At 38.7% G+C, this 19,708-nt stretch overlaps 2 protein-coding genes across 2 annotated transcripts in view; one reads left to right on the forward strand and one right to left on the reverse strand.

Moving 5' to 3' along the window:
• KCNQ5 (potassium voltage-gated channel subfamily Q member 5) overlaps positions 1 to 19,708 on the forward strand; it is a 617,705-nt gene that overhangs the window by 377,186 nt on the left and 220,811 nt on the right. Inside the window, exon 2 of the mRNA XM_062187575.1 lies at positions 19,415 to 19,505. Coding sequence (XP_062043559.1) covers positions 19,415 to 19,505 — 91 coding nt within the window. The remainder of the gene's footprint in view (positions 1 to 19,414; positions 19,506 to 19,708) is intronic.
• On the reverse strand, positions 13,588 to 16,076 carry LOC133756350 (protein PAT1 homolog 2-like). Its single transcript, XM_062187074.1, is given in 3 exon segments — positions 13,588 to 14,389; positions 14,473 to 14,670; positions 15,913 to 16,076. Coding segments are annotated over 3 exon segments (1,164 nt in total).

A 19,708-nucleotide genomic window follows, 5' to 3' on the forward strand; every position in this document is an offset into this window, starting at 1 on the left:
GTCCTGTTTGTCTGTTTTTGCCTTTATTACCTATGCTTCTGTGGTATTCTCCAAGAAGTCTTTGTCTATGCCAATGTCTTTCAGGGTTCCCCTGATGCTTTCCTCTAATAATATGATGGAATCAGGTCGTAGATTTAGACCCTTGATCCATTGTAAGAATGGGTCTATCCTACTTGTGGAGATCCGATTTCCCCAACATCATTTGTTGAAGAGAATGTCATTTCTAGTCTACTCCATTGGTCTACATGTCTATTTTTGTGCAAGTAGCAGGCTGTTTTGATTATAACTGCCCTATAGTTTGTCTTAAAATCTGGTATTATGATTCCTTCAACTTTGTTTTTGTTGTTTAAGATTGCTTTAGCTATTCAGAGACTCTTGTGGTTTCCATATTAATTTTGGCATTGTCTTTACTAGATATGTGAAGTATGTGCTGTTATTTAGATTAGGATTACATATTCTGTAAATTGTTTTGGGTAATATGAATATTTTGATGATGTTAATTCCTGAACATGGAAGATTCTTCCATTTGTGTGTGTGTGTGTGTCATCCTTTCTTCAATGTTTTGTAATTTTCGTTGCAGAAACCTTTCACATCCTTGGTTAAATTTATTCCAAGTCACTTAATATTTTTTATCAATTGTGAATGATACTGATCTGACAATATCTCTCTCAGCCATGGCATGGTTTGTGTATACAAAGACTATTGATATTTGCATGTCGATTTTATATCCTACAACTGTACCAAACTCTGTTATGAGCTCCAATAGTCTCTTAGTGGAGTCTTTTGATTGCCCTCTGTATAGGACTATGTCATCTGAAAATAGAGATAATTTCACTTCTTCCTTTCTAATTTGTATCCTTTTGATTTCTTTTTCTTGCCCAGTGGCTCTGACTAAAATTTCCAGGATTATATTGAATAGCAGTGTTGAGAATGGACATCCTTGTCTGGTTCTGGATCTTAGTGGAAATGCTTCCAACTTTTCAATAAGATGCTGGCTGTGGATCCGTCATATATTGATTGCCTTGATTGTGTTGAGAAATTTTCCTTCTATACACAATTTGCTTAATATTTTATAATGATGTGATGTTGAACTTTATTAAATGTTTTCTCATCTGTTGAGATAATCATGTTGTTTTTATTCTTCAGTTTGCATATGTGATATATCACATTTATGTCAAACTATCCCTGTATACCAGGGATAAATCCCATTTGGTCCAGGTGAATGATCTTTCTGGTATGTTGTTGGATTTGATTAGCTAGTATTTTGTTGAATATTTTTGCATCTATGTTCATCAGAGATACTGGTGTATTTGGAAACTACACAACTGATAAAGGATTAACAATTAGAATCTATAAAATGATCAAGAAACTCCACAGCAACAAAATAAACAACCCAATAAAAAGATGGGCCAAGGACCTTAACAGACATTTTTCAAAAGAGGAAATCCAAATGGCCAACAGACACATGAAAAAATGCTCAGGATCTCTGGCCATCAGGGAAATGCAAATCAAAACCACAATGAGGTTATACCTCACCTCAGTTAGAATGGCTTACATACAGAAATCAACTAACAACAGATGCTGGCAAGGATGTGGGGAAAAAGGGACCCTAATCCACTGTTGGTGGGAATGCAGACTGGTAAAGTCACTATGAAAGACAGTTTAGAGAGTCCTCAGAAACCTGAAAATAACCCTACCATACAACCCAGCCATCCCACTCCTTGGAATTTACCCAAAGGGAATTAAACTGGAAAAAAAAGAGCTGTTTGCACCTCAGTGTTTATTGCAGCTCCATTCACAATAGCTAAGACCTGGAATCAACCTAAATGCCCATCAACACATGACTGGATAAAGAAATTATGGGATATGTACTCTATAGAATACTATACAGTGGTTAAAAAAAAATGAAATCCGGTCATTTACAACAAAATGGAGAAATCTGGAAACTATCATGCTGAGTGAAATAAGCCAGTCCAAAAGGGACCAATATCATATGTTCTCTCTGATCAATGACAACTAACCAAGCACCTAAAAGAAAACCCATTGAAGTGAAATGGACACTATGAGAAACGATGACCAGATCAGCCCTTGTCTTGACTATTGAGGAATAACTTACTATTTTATTCCTTTTAGTTTTTTGTTTTGTTTTTTGTTCTACTTAATACCATTGGTTGAACTCTGTAATTAATACACAATTATTCTTAAGTGTTTAAAATTAACTGAAAAGTGATCTTTGTTAAATATAAGAGTGAGAATAAGAGAGGGAGGAGATATACAGTTTGGCACATGCTCACACGGATTTACCTCCAATGGTAGAGCTAGAAATGTTCCAGTGTATTCCAATTCAATCTCATCAAGGAGGCATGTACCAATGCCATCTCACTTGTTTAAGTGATAAGTTTAAGTACATAATTGACCAAAAAGATAGGTTAAGTGTCGAAGAGATTTCACAAATAAGACCAGTGTCTGCAAATAATGAAGGATAGAATTAAAAGGGAGAGAATGATCCCATGGGGGAAGCAGGATACACAGCAGACTCATAGAATAGCAAATGCCCTAAACAGCGCTCTGGCCTCAGAATCAACCCTTGGGGCATTTGGATCTGGCTAAAAGGCCCACGAGAGTCTCGCAGGCATGGAAAGCCAAGACACTGTGGCAAAAACTACATGAATGAAAGATCTCGGTGAATGAGATCCCAGCAGAAAGAATGGGACATCAAAGAAGGAGGTACCTTTCTCTGAAGGGAGGAAGGAACCTCCACTGTGATATGGCCTTGACTAAATAAGTTCAGAGTTGGTGAACTCAAGAGGCTTCCATAGCCTTGACAGCTCATGGCAAGAGCCTCGGGTGATTACTGACGTCATAAATAAGAGTGTCAGCTGTTAAATCAACAATGGGAGTCACTGTGCATCTGCTCCCCACATAGGATCTCTGTCCTTAATGTGTTGCACTATGAGAATTAATGGTAAAACTACTAGTCGAACAGTACTGTATATCTTGTGCGGTTGTGTGGGTGCAGTCTGTTGAAATCTTTGCTTAGTATATACTAAGTTGATCTTCTGTGTATAAAGATAATTGAAAATAAATCTTGATGAAGAGTGGGATGGGAGAGTGAGTGGGAGATGGGATGGCTGTGGGTGGGAGGGAGGTTATGGGGGAAAAAGCCACAACAATGCAAAAGTTGCACTTTGTAAATTTACATTTATTAAATTAAAAAAAATAAACTGTATTGATAGTTCCAGTTCAAGGAGAAAGTAGTGATACTCAAAAATATATTTATATCAACTTGCATCCTTAATTGTTCGTTTGAGTATATTCTGTAGACCTTGTATAATGTAGAAAAGATTTGAGACTGCTAACACAATTTACATAATATAAGTATAATAATATAAAAATAAGTAAATAAGTAAACATCAGTCTTCACAATAATCTGAAAACCCTGTTAGGGTACAGACTATGCCTGAGTTCCTGGAATGATGTCTATAAATAGTTGTGGCTGATATAATACAATAAAGGTACAATAATGATAGACTGGTATAAAGAAGTCAGGAATGAAATTAAGCCATAAACAAGTATAGTGAAGAGACCTAGGCCATTATTAAAATGGGTAATAAATTCATCTCTGAATTTCACAGTAGCCAAGGCAAGGAGACAAATAAATTACACCACAAACTATGACTTCATCACTTTTTTTTTTCTGAAGTAACAAATTCTTCCGTAGTAACCTGACAGAAATCACTCCCAGGATGCCTCATTGAGCAAATACAAGGTGAAATACTTAGGAAGTTTTAAATTATGATAGAGCAAGTTAGCTGAATGCTTTTTACTCATTCTCATGGAAATTGAAAGTCAAACACAGTTTGGTGGAAATAATTACTTTTGGAAATCAAGATAGTGGCATCCAAGGACGTGGATTTGCCCAGAGCCACTCATGTAGTAGGGAAGCACAAGAAAGTAAGCGACTGCACATCTGTGAGACAGTCCTTTTTCATCCCAGACTTTTGCTAATAGCCAGGCAGTGGAGAGGCTGAATTTAGATTCTCTGGCCAAGAATTTATAGAGCAGCTCTTTGATGTTGGTATTTAGATCCCAGTTGTTTTGTTTACAGTAGAGGATGAAGATGAGTCTGGGTCTCATTTTGAAGGATGTAATATCAAACTGGGTAAATGTAAAGAGCAACGACAAACATTGTGAAAATTAAATGGAAAAATAATAAAAGTGGGGGCAGGGGGAGTGTGGGCGGGAGGGACTGTAGGGTGGAAATATCACCATGCTCCTAAATACCTGTATATGTGAAATACATGAAATGTATTCACCTTATATAAATAAAAATGATTTTAAATAAATTTTAAAAAGAACAATGACAAGGAGCATGATTGGCTCTGGACACTGTTTCACAGGCAAAGTAGACAACAAGCTGGGCTTGGTCCATTTAATCTGAAAACTGATGGGAAAAATCATGGTAAAACCAGCTTCAAACATCTGAAGAACTACCTTAGGGAGGTGGGAGCACATGTCCTCTGTGGTCAGAGCATGACAGAGGACCAATATAAAAAGATATGAGTGCAGATAAGGAGCTGACTCAGAGAGGAAAGTCGTTGTCCAACAGCGGAGCTGTCTGTTAATGGGGCTGCGCTGCCAAGTGGCAGGAAGCCTCTGGCTACTGCAAAGGTTCAAAGAGAAATTGCATGGCTGTCTATCAGGGATGTTTTAAAACTAAGTCCAGTATTGAGAGTGCAGCAATCAGAAATCCTTCAAGACACACTGAGGCCCTGATCGTAGGGTGAGAGTCAGGTAGAGCATGGCCGACGTCCTTTGTTGCCAGAGTCCAGGCACTTCTCTGAGGGAAGCCTCTTGAACTGATTATGAGTTCACTTGTCTTGCTCAGCTCATTTATCTTAACCGTGGCCTTGGTTCTCAAAAGAAGCCTGCCAAGCAAGAAGGAACTGCCATTTCCCATATCCTATGATTTCTTCTTAATGCCACACACACTAAATGCAGCAGTTCATTTTTTAAAAACTGGTATCTGATTACCCTATTTTTAAAACTTCACAGAGATTACAGCAATAGTATTTATTGACTGGCGTCTTTATTAATATTTAGGACTCACTGTGCTTGCAAAACAGAATCATAGTGTTTTTAATCAAATATTCCAAATCACCATTAAAGACACCCAAAATGTCATATTTGATTTTTATTGCTTTGCAATGGAAGTTGGAGCATGCTGTGAATAGATTTCAGGTGTAAAATGCACTTCTCTTATGGGAAAAATATTCAGAAAGGACATTTTACAAAGTACTAAAGTTTAGAAAGAAAAATAAATTTAGGATTCTGGAAGCAAAACATGGGCCCCAGCCCTTCCCTTTGATGATGAGGTTTTTATTTCTTTAGGTGGCTTGTCCTCCAGGCAAGCATGTGTCAGCCAGTGAGGGTCATCTATGATCACTAATGCCAGAATGCATACTCTAGTCATTATAATTCATGATGTGCCCACAAGGTCTTCCATCAAATGTACTGAAGTGCATACTTGATCAAAGCAATACTTAAAAATTTATGAAAAGTCAGAGGTACAGTTGATTTCATTTGTCAGTTATTTCTGAAAACTTGTTTTCTTAACAGATTTGATGTCTACTTCCTAAGAGGATCCTTTATTTAAGTCTTATGATCCCATTCCATTTAAGGCATTTAAGATCTCCCCTCCTGCAAAGCTTTCTTAATCAGTGTAACTGACTTACCACAAACACCTTGTGGTCTGCCAAAACCTTGCAGAGAGCACCTTCTAGGTGGGAGTGTGTGGCCACTTGCACCAACAAAGCCCACACAGTTTTTGCCTGCTGTGTCAAAAAGATGGTGAGATGCCTGCTTTAAACATCAACTTCATTTCTTTGTTCTTAATTGTATCATTCACAGTTGTTTGTGAATGGCTGGAGGTTGTGTTTGTGTAAATGACAGTCATGTTCATCTGACACAGCATCAGCAGAGCTTTTCCAGATGGTTTATTTTTGTATGTTTCTAATTCTTCCTAAATGAATCCATGCTTGAAGCCTGAGTTTTGTAAGCTGAACCTCATCTGTCTCACAAGCACTCCTGATATTCCCAAGTTGAGCTTTTTATCAACTTTGATAAATTGATTCTTAATTAACTCACAACAAAAAGTGATAATAGTTTCCTTAAGTAAACATAGAAGCCTTTGAACTGATAGTTTTTTTTTTCATAAATGGCCTTCTTCTCCACTTACAATAATCAGGCCTTCCAAAGAAGAAGTTTGTGATAGAAGGTCTGGATCAAAATGAATTTACACAGAAACAAAGCCCAAATGATTACCTCAGGCAAAATAAAGCCCAATAGTGGATACAGAATAATTCTGAAAGAATATGCATGTTTATATACTTCGGATTTAGTGTCTTTTTTAAAAAGTCAGTATTTTAAAAACTGAACAAAAAACTTACCTGGATACATTGATTATGGTTGCCAAAATAGATCATCTTTGAGCTCCCCGCCCCTGACTTCCTAAAGCTCTACCACAGGTATCTTAGGCTTTTTGTTTGCCATGAACTCTTCAGCAATCTTGTGAAGCCCATGATATTCCTCAGAATCCTGTTTCAAAATGCATGAAACATATGTGGTTACAAAAGAGAAAACTTGTTGAAATGTTATTATTAAATTACCAAAGATATTTGTGATATAGGAATTCATATCCTTATTAACACATTAAAACCAAAGCTTAGCAGTAAATCTAGTAACTATCAAAATCTTGAAATTAATGATAAACAAAACCAATATTCAAGATGAAATAATTATGATTTCCTCCATAACTGTAAAATGGATATAAAAATCTGTAATTTCTGTGAGTGACGATGTCACAAGTATTGTTAATAACATCCTTATTTGTTGCCATGGCGAGTGAAAGATTAAAGGCTTTTTTTTCCTGTCCATGGTCACAACACACTAACTCCTATCCACAGATCCCTTGATTACCAAAATCCTATATGCTTGATCTGTACTATCCTAGGGATAACATATTCCATATATTTATTTCGTCTGGAAAATAAAACACTTCCATATCTTCAACCAGACTTTGTGCCTAGGAATTAAAATAGCATTTCCACATGAATGTCAGAACTGGATCTCTGGTCTTCTCCCCCACATTGCTTTATCCTTCTGACTTGTTAAGAACATCATCAATAACTATGTGTGGAAATCTCAGACTACTCGCTTCCCAGACTCTATTCCCCAGTCTAGAGGATCCTTAGAGTATGCCTTCTATTCTTATTTCTACCACCTTAGTTTACAACCTAACCTGGATCACTCTCACTCTTGTCCCTACCCTGTCCTGACACACTACTTCCAACTCAATTCTACCATAGGGGGGTTCTGATTACATTAGGACCCTATTCAAAAATGTCCAATGACTCTCCATTGACTGCTGAGCTAGGTACAGATAAGCAGAAATTTCTCTTAAATACCCACACTTCCTTCAAAGATCATCTAAGACACCACCATTTGGGGACAACTTTTCTTGATATGCTTCCAACTTTCCCAACTGAATAGAACCTGCCCTTACTTTCATCCTCTGTAGCATTTTTCTTGCACTTAACTGCCTCTTCCTTTCATTATATATGGTAGGATGGATTCACCTTGATTTTTAGTTTCTAAGGATGAGGACTGCTTAATTTATCATTGTACCTCCATTAGTGTTTGACATAGTGTCCTTTGTTTCTTTTTTGTAAAGCTTTTATTTAATGAATGTAAATTTCATAGGTACAACTATAGGAATGTTGTGGTTCTTCTCCCCATACCCACCCTCCAACCCCCACTCCCATCCCACCTCCTACTTGCTCTCCCATCCCATTCTTTAATATTAATTTTTAATTAATTTTATATACAGAGGACCAACTCTATACTAAGTAAAGATTTCAACAATTTGAATACACACACATACACACACACAAAAAAAAACTGAGAACAAGTTTTACAATTAATATAATACAACTCATTCAGGATAGAAGTCCTGCCTGAGAAGCAAGTGCACAGTGACTCGTGTTGTTAATTCAACAGTTAACACTCTTATTTATGACGTCAGTGATCACCTAAGGCACTTGCCATGAGCTGCCAAGGCTATGGAAGTCTTTTGTGACCAAAAATTCTGTCAGTATTTAGACAAGGCCATAAGCCAAGTGGAAATTCTCTCCTCCCTTCAGAGAAAACTACATCCTACTTTGATGGCCCCTTCTTTCCACTGGTGTCTCACAGAGATCCTTTTTGTAGGATTTTTTTTTGCGATGGTGTCTTGGATTTCCATGCCTGTTATGTCTCATAGGCTTTTCAGCAACATCCAAATGCCTAAGGGCTGATTCTGAGGTCAGAGTGTTACTTAAAGTAATTATCATTCTCTGGGTCTGCTGTGTGGATTGCACCCACATTCCTTCCTTTTTAATTCTATTATTATTATCAGGCACTTGGTACTATTTATATGATCTTTTTAACACTTAATCCTACCTATATGTTCACATTAACACTTAATATGATACACTTTAACAATTAAGATGGCATTTTTACCATCAATTTTAATGGGATTTGGAGTCCCATGACAAGTTTTTAAACTGTACCCTTAGAGGTAAGTCCGTAGGACTGTATGCAGAACTATACAGCTTTACAGTTACAAACTTCCTCCTCCTTATCTTATTCCCTCTCTTATTTTTTACTGAGATCAGAGTTCAACATATAGTATGAAGAGAAAAAAATAAAAAATTGTTTCTCAACAGTCAAGAAGAGTGCTGTTCAACTCATTGCTTCTCAAAGTGTCAACTTCTCTTCTACAACTTTCGTTTTAGGTGCACTGTTAGTTCTCACAGATCAGGGAGAATATATAGTATTTGTCCCTTATGAACTGGCTTAATTTCACTAACTATAGTGTTCCAGGTTGATCCATTTTTTGCAAATGACCAGATTTCATTTTTTTTACTACTATGAGTATTCCATAATATACATATCTCATAATAATTTCATTATCCAGTCTTCAGTTGGTGGGCATTTAGGTTGATTACATGCCTTACCAATTGTGAATTGAGCTGCAATAAACGTGGAGGTGTAGATAACGCTTTTGTTTACTGATTTCATTTCCCTTGGGTAAATCCCCAGGGATGTGGGTGGGTCATCCCCAGTGGGATGGCTGGATCATATGGTAGGTCTATATTCAGATTTTTGAGGTATCTCCATAGTGTATTCCTCAGAAGCTTTACCACTTTACATTCCCACCAACAGTGGATTAGAGTGCCTTTTTCCCCACATCCTCTCCAGCATTTGTTGTTTGTTGATTTCTGTATGAGAGCCACTCTAACTGGGGTGAGGTGAAACCTCATTGTGGTTTTGATTTGCATTTCTCTGACAGCTAGTGATCCTGAACATTTTTTATGTGTCTGTTGGCCATTTGGATTTCCTCTTTTGAAGAATGTCTGCTTAAGTCCTTTGCCCATCTCTTAACTGAGTTGTTTATTTTGTTGTCGTGGAGTTTCCTGATTTCTTTGTAGATTCTGGTTATTAATCCTTTATCAGTTGTGTAGTTTGCAAATAATTTCTCCCATTTGTCGGTTGCCTCTTCACTTTCCTATTTCTTTTGCTATACAGAAGCTTCTCAATGTCAATTTTGGCTTTGACTGCCTGTGCCTCTGAGGTCATTTCCAAGAACTCTTTGTGCCAATATCTTGCAGGGTTTCCCAAATGTTCTCAATTACTTTGATGGTGTTGGGTCGAAGATTTAGATCTTTAATCCATGTTGAGTGGGTTTTTGTGCAAGGTGTAAGTGTAGGGGTCTTGCTTCATGCTTCTGCATGTGAAAATCCAGTTTTCCCAGCACCATTTGATGAAGAGACTGTCCTTGCTCCAATGATTGGTTATAGCTCCTTGGTCAAATATAAGTTGGATGTAGATGTTTGAATTGATTTCTGGTGCTTCTATTCTGTTCCCTTGGTCTATCCATCTGTTTCTGTACCAATACCATGCCGTTTTGATTACAACTGCCCTGTAGTATGTCCTGAAATCTGGTATTGAGATGCCTCCAGCTTTGTTTTTGTTGTACAAAATTGCTTTAGCTATTCGTGGTCTCCTGTGCCTCCATATGAATTTCAGCATCATTTTTTTCTATATCTGAGAAGAATGTGTTTGGTATTTTGATTGGTATCACATTGAATCTATAAATTGCTTTTGGAAGAATCAACATTTTGATGATATTGATTCTTCCAGTCCATGAACATGGAAGATTTTTCCATTTTTGTATCTTCTTCTATTTCTTTCTTTAAGATTTTGTAATTCTCATCGTAGAGATCATTGAGATCCTTGGTTAAGTTTATTCCAAGGTATTTGATTGTTTCTGTAGCTAGTGTGAATGGGATTGATACTAGAAGTTCTTTCTTGCCGGCACCATGGCTCAACAAGCTAATCCTCCGCCTAGCGGCACCAGCACACCAGGTTCTAGTCCCAGTCGTGGTGCCGGATTCTGTCCTGGTTGCCCCTCTTCCAGGCCAGCTCTCTGCTGTGGCCCGGGAGTGCAGTGGTGGATGGCCCAAGTCCTTGGGGCCTGCACCCACATGGGAGACCAGGAGAAGCACCTGGCTCCTGGCTTCGGATCAGCGAGATGCGCCAGCCACAGCGGCCATTGGAGGGTGAACCAATGGCAAAGGAAGACCTTTCTCTCTGTCTCTCTCTCTCACTGTCCACTCTGCCTGTCCAAAAAAAAAAAAAAAAAAAAAGAAGAAGAAGTTCTTTCTCAGCTGTGGCATTGTGTATACATAGGCTGTTGATTTGTTGATTTTTGTGCATTGATTTTATATCCTGCTACTTTTCCAAACTCTTCTATGAATTACAACAGTCTCTTAGTGGAGTCTCTTGGATCCCCTATATATAGAATCATATCAACTGCAAATAGGGGTAGTTTGACTTCCTCTTTCCCAATTGTGTCCCTTTAATTTCTTTTTCTTGCCTACTGGTTCTGGCTAAAACTTCCAGGACTATATTGAATAGCAATGGTGAGAGTGGGCATCCATGTCTGGTACCGGATCTCAGTGGAAATGTTCCCAACTTTTCCCCATTCAATATGACGTTGGCCATGTGTTTGTCATATATTGCCTTGATTGTGTTGAAGAATGTTCCTTATAAACCCAATTTGCTTAAAGTTTTCATCATGAAAGAGTGTTGTATTTTGTGAAATGCTTTCTCTGCATCTATTTAAATAATCATATGGGTTTTGTTCTTCAATTTGTTAATGCAATGTATCACATTGATTGATTTGTGAATGTTGAACCATCCCTGCATACCAGGGATAAATCCTACTTTGTTCAGGTGAATGATCTTTCTGATGTTGGATTTGATTGGCCAGAATTTTGTTGAGGATTTTTGTGTCTATGTTCATCAGGGAAAATGGTCTGTAATCTCCTTCTCTGTTGCATCTTTTGCAGGTTTAGGAATTAAGGTGATGCTGGCTTCATAGAAAGAATTTGGGAGGATTCCCTCCCTTTCAATTGTTTTGAATAACTTGAGAATAATTGGAGTTAGTTCATCTTTAAATGTTTGGTAGAATTCAGCAGTGAAGCCCTCTGGCCCTGGGCTTTTCTTTCGTTGTAAAAGTCTTTATGTCTTTATGGCTTAATTTAGGTAGGTTGTATTTGTCCAGGAATCTATCCATTTCTTCTAGCTTTCCCAGTTTGTTGGCATACAGCTATTTGTAGTGGTTTCTGATGATTCTTTTTATTTCTGTGGTGTCTGTTGTTGCATTTCTTTTTCATCTCTAATTTTATTGATCTGTGTCTTCTCTCTACTTTTTTTGGTTAGTTTCACCAATGCTGTGTCAATGGTTTTGTTTTTTCAAATAACCAGCTCTTCATTTTGCTGATCTTTTGTATTGTTATTTTGGTTTCAATTTTGTTGATTTCTTCTCTAATTTCAATTATTTCTTTTCTCCTACTAGTTTTGGGTTTGGTCTTCTGTAGTTTTTCTAGATCCTTGAGATGCATTGATAGCTCATTTATTTAGTGCCTTTCCAGTTTCTTGATGTAGGCACCAATTGCTATAAACTCTCCTCTTAACACTGCTTTTGCTGTAGCCCACAAATTTTGGTTTGTTGTATTGTCATCTTCATTAATTTCCAGAAAATTTTTTGATTTCTCTTTTGATTTCTTCTATTTCATTCAGAAATATGTTGTTCACACTCCATGTATTTGCATATGATGTAGAGATTCTTGAGTTGTTGATTTCCAGCCTCAATGTTTTGTGGTCTGAGAAGATGCGTAGTTTGATTTTGATTTTTTTTCAACTTGCTGAGACTCACTTTCTGGCCTAGTACATGGTCAATCCTAGAGAAAGTTCCATTCACTGGAGAATGAAATATGTACTCTGTGGCTGTAGGGTGGAAGGTTCTGTAGATATCTGCTAGGTCTATTTGGTCTATGGTATTCATAAACTCTATTGCTTCCTTGTTGATTTTCTGTCTGGTTGATCTATCCATTGCTGAAAGTGGGGTATTGAAGTCTCCCATTACTATTGTGTTTCAATCTCTATCTCCCTTTAAATACCTTAACAATTCTTTCAAATAGCCAGGTGCCCTGTAATTAGATACATATATATATTTATAATGGTCACATCTTCTGTAATTGATCCTTTAATCATTATATAGTGTTCTTTTGTTTATTTTAATAGCTTCTGTATTAAAGTCTATTTTGTCTGATATTAGGATGGCCACACCAGCTCTTTTTTGGTTTCTTTTAGTATGGATTAAATTTTTCCATCCATTCACTTTCAGTCTGCATGCATCTTTGTTACTAAGGTGTGCTTCTTATAGTCAGCAAATAGATAGGTTTTCTTTTGTAATCCATTTAGCCAGTCTGTTTCTTTTAATTCGGGAGTTGAGATCATTTACATTCCGTGTTACTATTGTTAAGTGCTGTCTTTGCCCTGCCATATTTTCTTAAATAATCCTGTTTATGTGTTTTTTCTTTCATTTGTACTTTTGCTGGGTCATTTTCTGTGTTCCTCTTCTTTTGTAGTGATGCTCCTGTTTCTATGTTTCTGTGTGTAGTGCTTCCTTGAGCATCTTTTGTAGGGCTGTGTAAGTAGTTACAAATTCTTTCAAATTCTGCTTATTGTGGAAGATCCTTATTTCTCCATTCATAATGAGAATTTTACAGGATACAATATTCTGGGTTGACAGTTTCTTTCTGTTAGGCCTTGGAATATGTCTCACCATTGTCTCTTTGCCTGTAGGGTTTACAGTGAGAAATCCAGAGTGAGTCTAATTGTGTTTTCTCTGAATGTGATTTGTCATTTCTCTCATGTGCATTTTAAAATCTTTCTTTGTGTTTCACTAAGGTTTTCACTTTGTTTTTTTTTCTGTCATTTCTTTAATTACACATTTTTATGCCTTTTTTAGGCATGCTACAGGTTTTTGAAGAAAGGATATGAATATGTTTGGGAGAGGGACCTCCACATGCTAAAGGCCTAAGAAATGTCTTTGGAGTTTCTGGATCCCTGTAGACCTAGCTCATACAGCTAGCACCTCATGATTGAGCTTTCCACGTCTGCATATTCCAGAACTGATCAGTAGATCCAGGCAAGCTCCATCCTAGCTTCTAGCTACTGAACCAATTGTTTGTCCACGTGGTGACAAAACAGGGGAATTAGGTTGCTGGGGAAGGCTAGTGGTTCTGCCAGAGAGGCTGTAGGCATTCGGGCTATCTCCCAGGCAATCAGAACTACCATGTCTGTCCAACTTGTGTGGTCACTGTTGGGTTCCTCTAGAGTAGAATCCAGGGATACCAGCTGCTCCCCATGACTCAGCAGAGCATAGAGCAAAGATATTCCAAACTGATTCTGAAGCAGCATGGCGAGTGGTCGCTCCGAGGAGCCGGGTGGTAGCAACATGAGTCCCTGAAGTCCTCGGAGGAGTTCATGGAAGGTTAAGTGACTGATACATTTGCCCAGAGGTTTGAATAGCATGTGTAGGGCCTGGTCAGTCACGTCCCTCCGGACCAGAAGGGGCAGGTGGCGGGTGATAGCCAGAAGAAGGCTGACAGCCCGATCCTGGGGCAGGAAGGGCAGAAGCCGGGCCACCAGGGCTTTCCCCTTCCTTACGGAGAGCACCTGCAGGATGCTATCTGCTGCCTCCTCCAGGTTGTTCTGCTCCTGGGTCTTTAGAGCCTGGAAGAGCTTCTCGACCTGGTTGCTGTGCTGCTCAGAGCGGCAGGGCTGTGAGGGCCCATCCTTCTGGCCCTCCTCGATCTCCAGTAACTGCAGGAACATCTTCTCAATCCGGTGCAATAGGTGAAGCCTTTGACTGCTTGCAGCTCCAGTATCCTGCTCTTGAGTTCCATGGGGTACAGCATCAATAGCACGGCGAGGGCTATTTTTTTTTTTTCACATCCGAGCGCTTTATTGGACACCGCGCCGGCGCTGCGCAGCCCGGGACCTCGGGCGACACTCTACCTAGGGTGACTACAGCGGTGGAAGGCAGGGCTGCTGCACAGACGAATGATCGGGTCAGGTCTTGTATAAATAAACATCGAGAAGAGAAGTGACAACTGCGGTTCGTCCTCAAACACAGCACTCGAGGGCGGGGTGGGGGCGCGCGGCCCAGCTGTCCACAGCACGGGGGGGGGGGCGGGACGGACGGGCACTAGGACACTGCACATGTACAAGACCAACTACTGGGGGCGGTGAACGGGTAGTGGTGAAGTTCTTTTCTGGTTGTATCTATTGGGAGTTCTGTCTAATTCTTGTACTTGAATGTCTCTTTCTTTCTCCAGATTGGGGAAGTCCTCTTTTATTATTTCATTAAGAAAGCCTTCTAATCTTTTTTCTCTTTCCACACCTTTTGGAATTCCTAGGATCCATAAGTTGGGATGTTTTATAGAATCTTTTAAATCGCCAACTGTGATTTTTAATTTTCTAATTTCTTCTTATATTTGGTCTGACAGTATTATTTACAGAAATTTGTCCTATAGTTCTGATATTCTTTCTCCTGTCTCATTTATTCTGTTGCTAAGACTTTCCACTATATATTTTTTTTTTTTGGTCTACTGAATTCCTCATTTCCAGTATTTCATTCTGGCTTCTCTTTAAAATCTCAATTTCTTGGGAATGCTTTTCATTTAGACCATGAATTTGTTTCTGATTGCTTCTAAGTAATCTGACTATTAATTTTCTGAATTCCTTTTCTGGCATATCCTCGATCTCTTCTTCTTCAGCCTCCATTACTGAAGAATTGTATTGTTCCTTTGGAAATTTCATACAGTCTTCCTTATTCTTACTCAGGATTTCTCATTTGTTGTTTGGCATTTCTGGTTGATTTTATCTTTAAATTGTGACTGTGTCTGTGGTGCGATTTCCCTCTGCTATGAGCTGCTATGTGTCTGTGTGCTGCATATGGAAGCATGCAGCCCCGCCTCCTGGAGCCCTCTTTACTCCTAGATTGTGAAGGAGACGGGTACCAGGGCTTTGGTGCACTAAGCCCTGCCTACTGGGGCCGGGCTCCCTTCTCACTGGTGTGTGAAATGAGCTCAGGTTTTTGCTGTTTAGGACTACTCCTTGTTGTACAGCTTGCATGGTGGGGAGGAATCACTCTGAAATGTTGTGATCTTTGTTCCCCGGGTGGGGCATGTTGTGAGATGGCCCCCACAACTGATGGGTGTGTGCACTGGAGGCTAACACAGCAGCCCCTGTTTACACTCAAAAATGTAAACAATCAATATGGCTTCTCCCTGCCTGCTGTAGGTCCGCTTGTGGGGAGGGGAGACACAGATGGGCCATGGCATGCCCAACCTCTCTGCATGTTTCCCTACAATGTCTCCTTCTTCCTGCTTGGAGCTTCAAACACAGTTTGCCAAACTTCCCCACCTGCAATTATCCACAGCTCCATGGACTCACGACCTCTCGCCTGGTTCACTGGGGCAGGGTGGAGCCATTCTCCTCGTTGGGTCTGTCCTCTGCATCCTCACTGCACCTCCACGACTTCTCCTTCCTCTCTGCTCCTTAGTGTAGCCCGAGCAGTCTCTGGTGGACTCCTGGGCTACTTTTCGTGAACCTCGCATGATTCTGTCGCCAGCTTGTATCCCCTCTGCTTATTAACAATCTATTTTTCCCATGTGCCTCCGAATGTCCTGTTGCTATACTGCCATCTTGCCCCCTCCTCGACATAGTGTCTTTTACAATGGGTATGCAATGCATGTGTTCTGTTAAATTGAGATGATTCCCATATACATAAACTAATTCATTCACAGGAGTGACCGTCCTTATTCTTCTCAGATATTGCAGAATAAGTTACCCAGCAGGTGTAATTCTAATTTACTAATTAATAGTAAATTCTAGTGATGTGCTTATATCTAGCCTTCATTCATTCATTCTCCTGGACTACAGTGCTCGTCACCAACCATTGTCCTATGTGTTGCTGGCCTGCAGGACTCAGCTTACTCAGTTTTTATTGCAGGAAGTCTTCCCTACCTGCAGGTCTGGCTTCATGGGTATGCAGTTTATGGGGTTGCACGAAGCCACAGGTAGAAGAATGCCACACTTGGGTTCAGCTCTGTTGTTATCTTAATATTCTTAATAACTTTTTAACAAGAGGCCCCACATTGTTGATTTTACTGGATTCTACAAATTCAACAGCCAGTCCTGCCTAGTCCTTCTTCTCTTGTATGCTCCTGTCAGCTCCTGTATTTCCCCTATCATTGCAATCATCACTCATAATTTTCAGTTTAGATCCAGTTAGTTCTCAGTATGTCTCAATAGGCTTTGAACTGTGATCTTGTTTATTGCTATATCACCATGGCTCAGCCTAGCTTGTATATTTAATCAATATTTGCTGATTGGATAAATGTCTGAGTGGTTGCATGGATGAATGAATTGCTGAATGAATAAACAGGCAAATTAATTAATGTATATGTGGTCATCCATATCCTCTCAGGTAGCCAGAGCAACAGAAGCCTTTGGCTTGTAGTCTACAGATGAGCTTCTGTAGCAGTGACAGAATGTTGATAAGAAACTACCTAATTCTGTATGTATGAAATACATGAAACTTTTATACCTTAAATAAAATTTTTTTAAAAAGTTTTCCTGCTCAATAGAGAGTACTTACCAGTACCTTGGACATTAAAATCCTGCCTAATCACTATCATTGAATAGTTTTGATAAAAGAATTTCTTATTTAAATAAGTGAAATTTTCAACAACAAAAAAAAGAAGCTACTCATTTTAAAGAGGAAAATAATGTTATCACAGAAAACGGGAAAAGTAGTGATATGAAAGAAAAAGATTAAACAGCATCCAAATATTAATGAAGAAGGCACTAGCAATAAGATCTACTTTGAACACAGAAATCAATGGAATTCTCTTGGAGGAATAAGTTATAGTAATTAAATAGTCTCCTGCTCACTGTCTCTGCTATTTTCTAGAGAGTCTGGCCTCAAGTTGGGGAGAGGGAGGGAGATAGCCAGGTAGCAGGCACTCACCAGAAGGGAAGCATTTTTCATTGTCCTTAGTTGATGCCGTATTGACCTCCCAAATACTTTTTTTTTTTTTTTTGAAAGGCAGAGTTAGACAGAGAGAGACAGAGAGAAAGGTCTTCCCACCTCTGAATTTTGTTTTCTCATGATGGTTCTGGAGTCAGGTTGGTTTTCTGGATTGTGACTACTTCTTTACAACCTAAAGTGTCTTGGCTCCAATTCAAAGTGTAATCCGAAGCATGAAGCATTAGATGCTTAAGTCAGAAGCATGATGAATCGTTATTAGCCTTGTGCACAAGGGTTTTTTTTCACCAGTAGATTCTTTCCCCTTGGACACTTCTATCTGGAATAGCAACTAGTTCTCTCTCACTTTGAGGTGATACAGAAATATCCTCAAAATTCATGCTGGCCCAAGAATGTTAGTGCCATTCTCATTTGTGCATGATCATTGAGTAACACCGTGGGTAGCCTGGCTTCAGTGCTTGAATTCTCTCCCTGCTACACAGCCTTGCATGTGTCAGAAAAGTTTCAGTAATTCTCTGTTTTCATATCTGTAAAATGGGATAGTGATATTTTGACTCCATAAATTTGTGAACATATTGTGGGAAATGTGTGTGAAAGGGGCGTAGCACAGTATCAAGCTTTGAGGAAGCCTTCTAGAACTGTTAGTAATTACTAACATGTAGAAATATGAGCAAATATGAGTTTCCACTCCAGTACTGAGTTGGGCTATGTAAAAAGACATTAAAATGAAGAGACAGTGTCAGAGTAGGACAACATTTTTCTCTGCAAAGCCAGATAGCAAATATTGTAGTGTTGTAGGCCGTACTCTCTTCTGGCAACTATTCACTTTTGCAGTTACAGAATGAAAATAGCCATACACAATGCATATAGTAATGTGTGTGGCTATGTGTCAATAAACTTGATTACAAAAACAGGAATGAGGAGCCAGATATTTTACCTAAGTAACAATTAGCTAATCCCTGGCTGTAGGCTCTTCTGAACTCCTGGTAAATGTGATAGAAAGACTTGTAAGACTATTCAATGAAAGCAAAGAGGAGGCAGGGACTAACTCTATTGCCATATGGGGAAACATGGAAATGCTATTTTGAAGAAGCTTATTGTATGGATTTCCCAGAGATGAGTAAAAGGAAAAAATATGACCTAGAGTAAGTAACTCAGAGTTTTCTTAGATTTTTTTTTTGATCTTGCATCTTAAGTAATTTATATTTAAAATAGAACCTTCTCTTTTATTTGACATTTTCCTTGGGAACTCCCCTCCCCACTTGACCCTGGAGTTCCCTGTTTCTAGGAATAAAAATGTCTGCAGATTGTTTTGTAGAAAATGCTTGCTTCTGACTTGTGCTCATTATCACTGCAATTTGATTGAAAAGAAATGAAAAGTGCATGGGCAGGCGAGAAAATCATCCCTCCCTTTTCTAATCTAATTATTAATATGAAGGAATAACAAATGAGTGCCCACAAGAAATATGAGACTCTTACACGTGAGCTACTGTTGGTGATTTACCAGTGCTGCCCAGTGTGAGGCAGATTCTGTCTCTTTGAAAAGAGAATGACTTCAGCATGTCCTGCCCTGTAGGGAGAGCAAGAGCACACTTCCTGGCCTTTTCTCATGACCCCTGCTTGTGGAAAAGATTGTATGGGAATTTAGAGATTCTTGGATGTGAACATTCAATACACAAACATATACATGAACCCACAAGTGACATTCTCATCAATAAATTCAAAAATGAGCCCCGTCTGTACTGTATCTCATATTGTATTTTGCTATTGAAAATAGTTGTAGTGATTTAACTCTTGCCCATTCCAATGAGTTTGGTGCTTTATTCATTAGAAATAAGAAATTAAGTCAACAGTCATAAATCAAGATTCTTATCAAATTTTTCTTTTCTTGTTGTTGTTTTACAGTTTTCTCCTTGTCTTTGGTTGCTTGATTTTGTCAGTGTTTTCTACCATCCCTGAGCACACAAAGTTGGCCTCAAGTTGTCTCTTGATTCTGGTAAGTGAAATGGATGAACAAGAGTGTATGTAAAGTTTATATAATATAAGAACTGTTTATAACATTTATGCTATGCCTCTTTATCCCACAAAAAGCTCTACTTAGGAAAAAGAGTGCTGTTGTAAAATATAAAAGTTTCAAAGATCATCAAAACACTTGCCCACCAATTTAACTCTTAGTTAATACTCAAAAACATATATATT

This window comes from Lepus europaeus, chromosome 3 (genome assembly GCF_033115175.1).
Source record: "Lepus europaeus isolate LE1 chromosome 3, mLepTim1.pri, whole genome shotgun sequence".
Taxonomy (NCBI): domain Eukaryota; kingdom Metazoa; phylum Chordata; class Mammalia; order Lagomorpha; family Leporidae; genus Lepus; species Lepus europaeus.